Raw genomic sequence first — 12,134 nt, forward strand, 5'->3', positions numbered from 1 at the left:
CAGGAATTTTCACATCTTAGACGACAGGAATATCTATCTATCTTATGGTATTTAGACAGCTCACATGTCCTGTTTGCATTTTCTGTCTATCCTGTTTACTTTTAACAAATTGTTGTTAGTATATTTTATACAAATACATCACATTTTTAGAGGAAACATTTCAGTAGGAAAATGTGCATATATTTATCTGCCAAGTTTCATGGAAAAGATCATCAACTGGATTTAAGGGACTTTAACCAGCCCCTTTAAAGCTCAATGACAATGTCACAGTTTTAGCTTTTCTTTGCATTTGTTGATTTATTTAATTTTATATACCTATAATGTTGCAACCTTAAGCCCTCTGTATTTAATTTTACCAGGTTTCTTTACTCCCTCTTGAAGGATTTGAAAAATAATTAACTTGATTTTGGTCTTTTCTAGTTCTGAATAAATATGAGAAAAATAAAGTACAGCATGAAAAGTCTCCCTGTCCTTCTGTCAACATGATAAACAACACAGTATATTAAAAAAGTCATTATACCAACCCAAAAATATGCTCTTTTTTAAATAAGACACATAGAAGTGATCTATCAATTCACCTGTATTTTGGGATGATCTAAAATTCATACTCAGATTTTGTATATATACTTAAGCAAAGCCTTACAAAGTTAGGAACTTTGAGTTTGGAGATGTAGAAAACTGGGTTCTGCAACAGGCAGCAACGGAGCAACAAGTTGCTTTTTCAAGCTTTCACAATAGGTCTTAGTAACTTTGGCTAATAGTAATAAAGAACCAGGTAATGTAGTGAGACATAGAAATACTAACTTTTTTTAACAACTGCAATAATTTTTTAATATTTTAATTAAATTCCAACAATAGAACAATACCAATAGCACCAGTAATATTTTTGAGATGATAAAAACAGTTGAGTTTTAAAGGGTTGTAAAGGTGGGATGTTTTTCTTAACTTTCTTCATCTAAACCTAGAATTTTTTTTTTTCCCCAAAAGATAGCAACAAATTTTCTCTGTTGTGTCAAAAATGTACAACATTTACAGCTATAATTGAGTAACTGTAGCTGGACTGTTGACAAAAATGACTCCTGCGATTGCAAAGTTGTAGACCTTTAATTTAGAAATTTAAATGTGAAAAAAAAAAAAAAAGATCCTGTTTTATACAACACAATTTTTGACATGCTGAGTATAATTTACAGTCTTTACCTTGTGAACACGTATCATAAACGTTATGGTACTGGAGTGTAGCTGAAAGTCAACCTGGTGTTGAAATGTCTTGCTGAGGGGATGAGTTATGGGTCTTCACAGCTGTGTCCACGTCCTATGCTTCCACCCAGATCTTCCTCAGAACCAACTGCTACTGTAATCCTGCTGCTAAGATTTGGCTGTCCACTTGCAAACTCTTGAGAGGTATTTTTATAAGAGTCTGCGGCTGGCCCCAGTAATTGTGACAGCGTCTGGCTGCTCCCATTTGGGTCTGACAGAGTTACAACTTCAGGCAAACTCAACCTCCTTCCTCTGTTTATAAGTTTTATCTTGTCTTTTGCATTTTCTCCCCTGTTGCTGCCTGCTTACCATCTCTACATGAGTACCGTATTTTCACGACCATAGAGCGCACCGTACTAAAAGGCGCAGTCTCAGTTTTGTGTGCCATTACTGTAAATTATAAAAATGTCATTTATTGAGGTTCCAACAACACACACACAAGCATACAAGTGTGTATTTAAAAATAGAGTGGAAGCAAAACTGATTTTGCCACTATTTAAGTAGTCCTAATTACAAAGTACTAACATCAATCATCAATGTTTTACCGTAATGTCATCAGTCAAACCAACCAGACCTCACTTTCAAGTCTATATAAATGCGAACTCGCCGTCGCCTGCCTTCCTCTTGGTGAAACTGTGGTCTCCATCGGTCATCCATCGCCTCCCAGTTTCGCAGCCTGACTTTGAACGGCCGGTTGACACCGATGTCCAGCGGTTGTATTTCCTTTGTCAGGCCTCCCGAATGACAGCAAGCTCAGAGTTCATTTGTTTACTTGTTTTTGACATCGGTGTGAGATGGGCACGCATGGAGTCACAGACCAACAGCGATGGTGATGCGTGAAAACCACCTGGTCTCTCAGCCACTCTTCGGCTGGGCTGGATGTGTTTGTCGGCGATGTGTTTGCGGCAGTAGGAGCGAAGGCGGCCAGCTTTTCATTATAATCCGCTGGAAGTTGCTGCGCCACCGTAGTCCTGGTCCGGATGGAAAATGGCACCGTTTCATGAAGCGAAGCACCAAGACGGACCTCAGCTGCGTCTTCTTGACCTGTCGGAGCTCGCTTTTTCAGCTTCCTCCACTTGCGAACCATAGATTCATTAATCTTAAATTCTCTTGCACGATTCTATGTTCCGCAGCTGATGGCCTTCAGTTTAAGCTGAGCTTCATATGCGTGTCTCTTCTCGCCATTTTTAGGGTTGTTAAAACAACAATGTTCTGCATAACGCATATTCTTTTATACACAATCCACGCCCACTTCACCCTTTAACGTTCTCATGGTGTCCTCTAATACGTCCGCCTTACAACACACACAGGGCGCACTGCACTATAGGGCGCACCTCACATTTTGAAGAAAATCTAAGACTTTCATGTGCGCCTTATGGTCGTGAAAATACGGTAAGTGTGAGTTGGAATAAAGCAAAGCCTGGAGTGTAATTATAAATTATAAAAATGTCATTTATTGAGGTTCGGGATGTCACTTTACCATTAGATTGACAGCTCCCCGTTGGACTTGCTCAGTGTGGTAACTGATTTGAAAGCTGCAGTTTTCACAACACTATTATATTTGCCACATTGCCTAAGTAGTCCTATGCTGCAGCCAGGATACTAAATGGATTTCTGAACAGCAGGAAACCAACCAGACCAGACAAAATATTTAGCAAGTCTTTCATGGAAATGGGAAAGAATGAGGTGTTGAAAGTGACCTGTGCTTATAATGAAGTCTGCTTCAGTGACCTGACCATATTAGGCTGTAATTTTCTCTAAGGGCACAAAGGTCAGTTGTAGGCCAAAAGCTGGTTTATGTTTGCCAGTGGAGAGTTTCTGCAGTCATTAGCTCTTCTAAGATGCCTCCACAACTTATTGTTGCATTTCTTTTGTGTACCTTAGACAAAGATGACGCCAATTAGTAGATACCTGTGACTCAAACAGAAACTTCCTCTCACTAACCGACACGAGAGTTTCAGAAAGTGGGTGCAACATCTCCTCATGTGTTTGGAGAAAGTTCAGTCAAGTGTTTCTGCTGTTAGATGCAATGAGCGCAGCCCTTGTTTATTTATTTTTGGGGAGGATAAAACTTGTCCACGTGTAGATGGTAGTGGGAAATTGTGCCTTCTTTCCCCTCATAAAAAGAGGCCCCTATAATAGCAACATTTTTGGGAGTGGGATGCTGTATACATGCATTTAAAGTGAAACCTGTGGTTATACTGCAATGCTTACAGTTTATTGTGGGTGGTTTGCGTGTACAAGAGGAGGAGGTATAATCTAAAGTAAGCACTGTGTTAATGTTTTACATTTAATTGGGTAACCAGATAGTTAGAATTTAGGTGATGGCAGAGCTGTTCCAAAACTGCACATTTACAGTACCTAGAAACTGTAATAAATCTCTTTGCACTTCTCCACATCGTTTTTAGATTTTATGAACCAAAAGTTTTTATTTTTTAGATTTTATGCAAATGATTAACACAAGGTGGGGCATAAATTTAAAGAATATCTAAAAAAACATACACTCTTTCTAAACTCAAAACATGTGGCATGTATTTGACTTTTTTTGACAGTTTGGATGAATAATTTCGTCTTGGTGAATTGTGCCTTACTACTTCATTTTGCTTACCAATAATTGAACAGGCCTGACAAAGATGTTCAATGCCTGGGCTAAGGCGACTTTATTTACTAATTAGGTGACCTATGAAAGTAACCCAAGATTTCTTGCACAGTTTGAACTGTATTTTTTTTTCCAAAGACCTTTGTTCATTTAAAATACATTTTACATGTTCCAGATCTAGACTAAAGAGGATTGAAGAAAATGCTTGCCACACAGTGACAGTTTTTTTTATTTTTTTGACAAGACAAAATGTGAAAAAGTTCTAGAGCCTACTTTTGCAAGGCTCTGTACATCTGCTGATACCATCATTGCAGTGTGCTGCATTGGTGCCCTAACATGAGTTTGTACAAGTAGAACCCAAAACTACCTCATCATTTTTATGGCTTAAGTCATTTTTTAGTCTTAGAATATGTAAGTCTGCCATGGTACTGTGGTGCCCGTGTGGGATTTTTTTGCTCTGAAATAGACTGCACCATCCCGCTGACCAACAGCCGGCGGTCAGATTTTTAAGGATGCAGCTGGGAGAATTACCATCAGAGCAGTGGTTCTAACAAAAAGAGGCAGGGAGCGGCTCTGGTGAAGGAACGGTCAAGCCATGATATTCAGTATTGAAACATACGATATGGGGTGGATTAGGGGCATAATCATCATTGAGCGAAGTGGCACCCACTCAAAAACCGCACCATAGCTGTATTTTCGTTCTGTACAATCCTGGGAATTTTGCTAGTTTTAGATCAGTTAAAATTACCACTGTTTAGTTTCTGTTAGATCACTTAGTCTGACCTTTGACGTTGTATTAGTTATTACTGAAACTAGCCTCATCAGAATTTTTGTGTGAGGAACACTGCCGATTTAGTGGAACACAGTCGTCTTCTATTAAAGATACCAACTGTTCACAGGAAGAGGACAGTCGATGGTAAAAGAGGACTGACATTAACCAAAATGTTTCTTCTGACTTGAAAAAAATGTTTGGAATTGTTTTAGTCCAGCGGGAGTCCTAGCTGATAGCTGCAAGCATAGATTTTTTTCATGTATAAAAAACTCAAAACTTTTCCTCCCACTTTTTATTTATGCATTACTTATCCTATCACATAAAAATAATACTAAAAATGGAATTAGAATTGTATTTGCAGTGTGACCAAAATATTCAAACAGAGCTAGAAAAGTCTAGCATCTTTCTGGCTTTGTTGCGTTACTTTTTGCCTTGAGGACATCTGATGTGAAGCCTCCCACTAATGCTGTGACTTTTTTTGACACTGCATAAAGGACCATGAACTCCACGTTGTATTCTTTGGACTTTTTTTGTGGACTTAGATTTTCCTCTCTTATTGTTTGTCATTTATGATCTCCCACTGTACCTTTTGCATCTTTCAGCTTATTGCACGTTTGAGAAGAGAGATCCAGTTCCTGAATGAAGAGCTGGCACTTGTGACAGGAGAGCAGAGACAGGAGCAACTAACCGCAGAGGAGATACAAAAGTATGCCTTCTCTGATTTTCAAAAATGTCATTGTTGTTTTTCTTTTCCAAAAAGCACCAAAAATACGACAAAAAAAAACATTAAAATAAAGCTAACCAAAAAATATGTATCTTGTCTGTGAAACAAAAAAAGCATGAAATTACGTATTCTGGTTAATATCATAAAAACTGAATTGACCAAACATTAACTAAGAGCAGTTTTAGTTTATATTTATTTAGATATCAAAATGCCTCAGGTGTTCTGCTAAACAATCAGGACATCTTAGTCCTAAATGTCTGGAATTTTCGATTTCAAAATTTGGGAATTGCAAATACCTGAACAGCCAAACATAAGATTTATAAGAATTTATAATGTTCCTAATAGGTGGCCTTTGCTTTTACTGATGGATATTTATCAGGATTTAATTTAGATTTCATCAACTTAAACATATCTGGTTGTCTTGGGCGAGACCACAGGTTTCATTGAAGATTTTGAAAATTTCCCCTTCAGTATGGATGTGTTTTCTGCAGCTTTTTCTGATGTCATCTTTAATTGGGTGACACATCTCCTACTTATACCCATCAGGGGTTCACTTCACAGTGGGATCCTGTAATGACTGTTGTAGCCACATTTAGCAGCAATGGTGAATTATTTGTTTCTGTTGCATTCTTATGTTCTGACCTGCATTGGTTGACATGTTAATCTAGGGCAAATTGATGAGAGCTAAAAGTGTCACAATGTTAGAAATAATAATAAAAAATATGAATAAAAAATTTGTATAAAAGAATTAAAAATAGTTTTTTGACTGTTGTTCTTGTTGTTGTGGCTCTAATATCTGTGGCCAGCCTCTTCTACAAAAATAGTTTAAGAATAGTTTAGTTTGAAGTTCATTTACATTTTTGATAGACCTTGTGCTTATTTGTGAAGTGAAAGGAAAAGGATACATGATTCTTCAAAGTTTTGCAAATAAATCTTATAAAATTTATACATTTGTAAGAAGCCCATAAGTAAATCCCAGTGCAACCAAATGCCCACATTATTAATCACTTAAATAATTTACGCATTAAAAGTGTTTGTAACATAAAACTTAATTATATTAGGAGTATTTTTATTAATTTGTTGTTCTTTAAAATAATTATGCATGGCATCAAGGGATTTTCAGAAAACCATAAATCATAAACTCTTGAAGGGACCAGCATGTTTGTGTTAAACCCTCCATCATAAAAACCTGGCCTGTTTCTAAGCTGGACATGTAACAGAAAATCAAGAGCCGCACATTGTCATCCCTGCATTTGGTCCGTCTGGATGGATGCTTTCTGGTCTTTTCCAGTGGCTTCTTCCGCATGTCGGGATGCAGTGTTTGGACTATCATTTAGTGATAGTTTATCAACAGGTCGCTCCAGTGGAGCTGAAACTCACGTTGATGTAAATAGTTTTGTTTGACGAGACCCACGTTTTAAACTGCTCGGATGAAGCCATTAACCATTTGTGTGCCTGTTAAGGAAATGTGATGAAAGATTATAACATGAATTTTGGCGTTGCTAAAAGTAAGTGTGTTTATTTTTGTGTCTTGGCTTTTTAGGTTGGACGAGTTAGTCAAAGCCTTTCTGAATGATCCAGATCCAGATGTGCCTCTCTCCCTGGGACCTGACATGAGAAAGATACAGCACTGTTTCTTCCTGATGAAGGTAAAATAGTCAGCGTTTGTAAAGCTTCACAAACTTCTGTTTGTGAAGTTTGTTTTTGTTTTTTAGTTTTCTGTCTTGTCACTGTCACACATGATTCACATCCTATGACAATTTCAGCTAGTTCATTTGTTTAACTTTTCATATTTCTATTAGAAAGTTATTGCTCTTAACAGAACGCTTACAGTTATGTAAAAAAACATAATGGATTTGAGCATCTTGTCTTACTATTATCCAAATATGGATCTATGAAACAGTGTTAAAAATAACAAAAGTTTCATTTTCTTTTACTTTTTTCACAAGTATTACAGTGTTGCATAGTTTTGTTGGTGAATTGTTATTTGAAGTCATCTAAAAAATAAATCAGTAAATATAAACTCAAGTTCAAAAACAAGTAAATTAACAGTTATTTAGAAGAACATAGATGTCATGAATTCTGGTGTGCAAAGTGATATGCATTATCCATGATGGGTTTTACACCAAACAGTAAAATTGATATGTTTCATGTTGTTGTTTGTTATGGTGTCTGGACAAAATGATTGAGTGCAATTTCTTTTTCTTTTTTTGATCACTGTTTTGCAAACAGAAAGTGTGTTCTTACTGCTGCTTCTACTGCTGCTCCTGGTGGACAAGAAAATAATCCTCTGCAATGCTTACTCTGGTTTGGTAGGAGCTGAAGCATCCACCAGATGCAGCGCCAGATCCCAGATGTCTGTTTATATTCCCTACAGCTTGTTATGATGCACAAACTCTATCTCCTGTTCAGTTTACATTCCTGCAAGTAACACCTCAGTTCGGTTCCAGCAATCCTGTTGAATATGTCTGGTTTAAATTCCATTTCCTTCTTCTTTGGTCCTGACGTAGGGTTCCGGTTCTCAACTTGTCCTTGTTTCAGGGTTAACTCTGATGTGCAGTTTGTTTTCTTTTTCATGATTGTTTGTGTTGACAATCACCAGTGAGCTATAGTTCCATAAATTTGCTACTCCGGCTGAGCTTCATGAAGTTTAATAAGCCTTGCAAAAGTATTCACTCCCCAAGAAATATTAAACATTTTGTCACTTTAAAGCCGCAAGCTTTAATATAGTTAAAGTACAACATAAAGTGAAAGAAAAAAGGCTTTTTTTTTCCTATTAAAATTCTGAACTTCCAAATCTCTTGCACTCCACAAATGTTTTTGAAATTGTTGAAAAACCTAGTGCGTCCAATCATGCATGGAGTGCTCCAAGCAAATATCTGGAAGAAAGTACTCTACTAACTCATATGAGGCAAATAGGAAAGAAAAGTGGCACCTAGTGGTGGCAGCATCATTTTGGGAACCCAGTGCCACATTACTAACAATATTTAGTTTTTTGAGCAGGTGGACTGCTCAAAAACTGCATTCATCACACCTGGGTAATCTTTCTCTTTCTGTTTTCTTCTTTTTTTTACAGTCAATGATTTTGGCCAAAAAAGGTGCCGAAACTGGACACAATGATCAACGACCGTTACCAACAGGAAGTAGAGAAAACTCCCAAATCAGCAATTCCAGTTCAGCAGCAGAACTGACTAAACTGAAAGAAATGCTTAAACAACGTGACAATGAGATCAGTATCCTTTGACATTGTGACCCAGCTGCAAAAATCTTTAGTTTCTGACTGTCTTTTTCCTGACAATGGTTTTACGATGAAACATAAAGTTAATCGATAAGCTATCATTTTTCAGAACCATATGAAGTTAACAGCTCTTGACAATTTTTTTTAGGTTTTCCAAGAGTAAAATTGGCTATCTGAATTGTTAAGGTTGCTGACCTCTGATCTGTACAACTGGGACTAGTTTTAAAGGTGTTTGGTTCAAACTTGATTCCATGGATGATGTAAAAAAGAAAATTGCTCTGTTGTATTGACAGAATCAACTAAGCAAGATTTGTTACTAGATCTTGCTTACAAAAGCATGGAAGAATCCCCCAATTTTTTGTAAGTGCTTTGAACGCTGTGACCTGCTAATAGTTACTAGTTTGAATCATTATGGTGTGTATTTTTTCTATCTTGACTGCATTTGATCATCGCTAGTTGAACACCTGAACTGATTAAGCCTACCCAGTATTGTTCTACACTGAGCATAGATTATTAAAAGTTTTAAAATTATTCAAAAGTCTTTATTTTGGCTTTAGAACAACTTTAGGATTAAAAAAGCAAAATAAAGGAAAACCTGTATATAGACAAGTCAAACATGGATTGGATTATTCTACACTTAGAGTGTCGTACAAGCCAACAACGTTTGCAATGTGTGAAAGCTTTACTCTATTTGGATAGCAAACAGAAAATGATTCTCAGTTTCCAGAAAAAAATAACTAAAACCCTTGCCTGCTTTCATTCTCATGGAGATGGACATGTCAAGTTGAATGTCCCATTGTACTTCTAAGCTTAGGTTCTGCTACAATCTCTCATACACTCATTAAGCTCAATTGTTCCACAAGTGATTGAAATATTTTTAAATGTCACTTTTTGAACTGTGGCAGCACTTTCTACCAAACTGGAAATATCTAATTCATTCCATTTCTTTCTTCTTTCACTACTGACACAAGAATTTAGGGAAATTATAGACAATTTAGAAAGTATAGGAATTATAGACTAATTCCAGTAATAGGGTAATTTGCTGTTTTCCTCACGTTTATCAGGAAAGTCTTCCTTGCAGAACTTTGGTTTATTATTATTGCAAAAATATTTGTTTAAATAATACACTTCTTTGCACACACATAATGTACTTTTAATATTACTACATTCTTGCCAAGTGCGCCACAAATCCAAAAATATCTTGAAGCATTTGCTCAGATATGTTTTTATGTCATGGCTTCTGTTAATGATAAACACTATTGATCATAATTATAGGTCTTAGGTTTGAATATAATATTTCTGAAGACTTTAAGGGTTTATTCTCCACTCTACCCCTCTCGTTGTGGTTTTTTTCAATAAATCCCAGCACACGTAGGAAAACTTGAGATTTCTTCTTGATTATTTAACCTGTCAAACCTCAGCTCACTAAAATAAACTAAATATTATCATGCAGATATTTTAGCACAGTGTTTCTTAGACCAAATGTGTGTAATGTGATTTCCTCACTTTGTATATTTTCCCCTCTCAAACTGTCACTCCCTAGTTTTCATGGGATGCAAATGTGGCCCACTTCAGTGCCCCTATGTGTGTCAGAAAGCATATATTTCAGGTGATAATGCTCCCACGCTACTTACAAAGTACGTTGTCTTTATTTTCATTCATTGGGGAGTTTGTATATTTAAATGCAGCAGCCTAAACTGTGAGTCTGTCAGTCATGGTGGTCTGTCTGCGGTACGTAACATTATAGGCTGACCATGCTTATAGGCGTGTCGTCGCTTCCAGCCACTTGTATTTACCAGCTCATCCCCCTGGTGTCCATGCCTCTAAGCGTTTCACACCTTTAACTTTAATGTGCCAAAGGTGTTTGCAGCAGCCACCAATGCTTGTGCTGTGGGCTCACACTTCCCACACTGACAAACAGTCTTTATAGGGTTAATTGCAGGAATGTTGCCTGTAAAAGTGTGTAACTATCCACCACCGACTGTAAGGGAGTTGGAGCACCTGGTAATGCTTAGCTGGCTCTGCTGGTGGGATGAGGCATACGCTAATACATGATGATGGAACAACAAAGGGAACCAATAAACATTGGGGTGACATTGCATTCTCATGACTAACCTTAGTTGTTGTGGTATCTGGCATGAAAAGTCAACAAACGCACAACAAACTGTTTAGGATTTGATTTATTTGTGATGCTATAAACAATCTTGTCTTGGCAGTGTTATGACTTATGGGTCAAACCAAAGGGGGCTAATGCTTACAGCATTCTAGCGCAGTTAGATCTACTTTACACGATATAACACATGGGCCTCCAACTCCAGTCTTTGAGAGCATACCAACACTATGACATTATGCAGATTAGTAAACTTGAACGGATTAAAACATAGTCTGTTTTAAATGAATTTGCTTATTCGTAAAGCACTTGTTATGCAAGTTTTACCTGAGAACATAAAGCAACAATTAACCCTGCTTTTGTTTCATCCCGTTGCAACAAACCAAACTGCACATTTGACACATTCTACTCTTTTATCCATTGACAGAATTTAATGTAGTTCCAGAGATCACACAAAGCCTGGGAGGTTTACTTGTATTCACTCTTAGCCGGATTCTTATGATTTGTGCAGTATAACACAGGATTTATATTGTACTTATCATCTTCTTAGAGTTTTCAGCAGAAGAGCCAAACTATTCATCAGCCATATTTTGCAGCTGTGGTGGAAACTGAGGATAAAAGATTGAACAAGAGCTCTCTCTGGGCTATAAAATAGAACAACTCAGTCTTCTTGTAGAAAAGAAGAGATGTAATATTCAGAAGGACAGATAGCTCAATTAGATTTTTTGCAGTGCACTTCTGTTGAGTGTATCCCAAAAAGATTTGGTTTATGCAATGGAGGGGGACATGTCTTATGCCGTCTTTTGGATAACTTCAAACCTCTTAGCAGGTCAAAAGGTTTCATAAATTCAGGAACATATTGTTCCTGAATTTTGTTTGCTCTGTTTGTCTAAAGAATTAGTTAATCTGCAGGGATCTCAGCAGAAGACTGTCTAATAATTAAAACCAGCCTAACTGTGAACCCATCATTATTGAACATCGGGTTTAACTGCTCTTAAGGAAATCTCCTGGATTTATTAACATGTTAGAAATATATTATCTAATTTCAGATGGGCCTCGCGCAGCAGTATCCCAACAGTCTTTATAATTATCATCACTAGACCTTTTATAGAGTTTATGAATATGCTAACACATGTCAGGATCTGTTCCTTTTCTGTGTTTATTTTGAGTTTCTGTGTCTCTGTGTTGTCCTGTCTCCCCTTGATTGTTCCCAGGTGTTTCTTGTCACCTTGATTACCCTCTGTGTATTTAACCCCACCTGTGTTCTGTGTTCCTCGTTGGGTCCTCGGTGTGTATGTCTAGTCTGCCTGTTGTCACCAGTGTGAGCATTTGCCCTGTGCTCCTTTGTGTTGCCTGGTCTTTTGGATTTAGATGTTCATTAAGCCATCTTATTCATCTCTCCCTGGGTCTGCTGCCTCTGCCTCACCACCAAAT

General features: G+C 37.2%; 1 protein-coding gene across 3 annotated transcripts in view; it reads left to right on the plus strand.

The window, feature by feature from the left end:
* kif6 (kinesin family member 6) overlaps positions 1 to 12,134 on the plus strand; it is a 52,601-nt gene that overhangs the window by 16,492 nt on the left and 23,975 nt on the right. For all 3 annotated transcript variants that reach the window (XM_044141910.1, XM_044141911.1, XM_044141913.1), the window contains 3 exons: positions 5,231 to 5,334; positions 6,896 to 7,001; positions 8,429 to 8,585. In XM_044141910.1, coding sequence (XP_043997845.1) covers positions 5,231 to 5,334; positions 6,896 to 7,001; positions 8,429 to 8,585 — 367 coding nt within the window. The remainder of the gene's footprint in view (positions 1 to 5,230; positions 5,335 to 6,895; positions 7,002 to 8,428; positions 8,586 to 12,134) is intronic.

The sequence above is a fragment of the Gambusia affinis genome, linkage group LG16, assembly GCF_019740435.1.
Source record: "Gambusia affinis linkage group LG16, SWU_Gaff_1.0, whole genome shotgun sequence".
In the NCBI taxonomy this organism is placed as follows: domain Eukaryota; kingdom Metazoa; phylum Chordata; class Actinopteri; order Cyprinodontiformes; family Poeciliidae; genus Gambusia; species Gambusia affinis.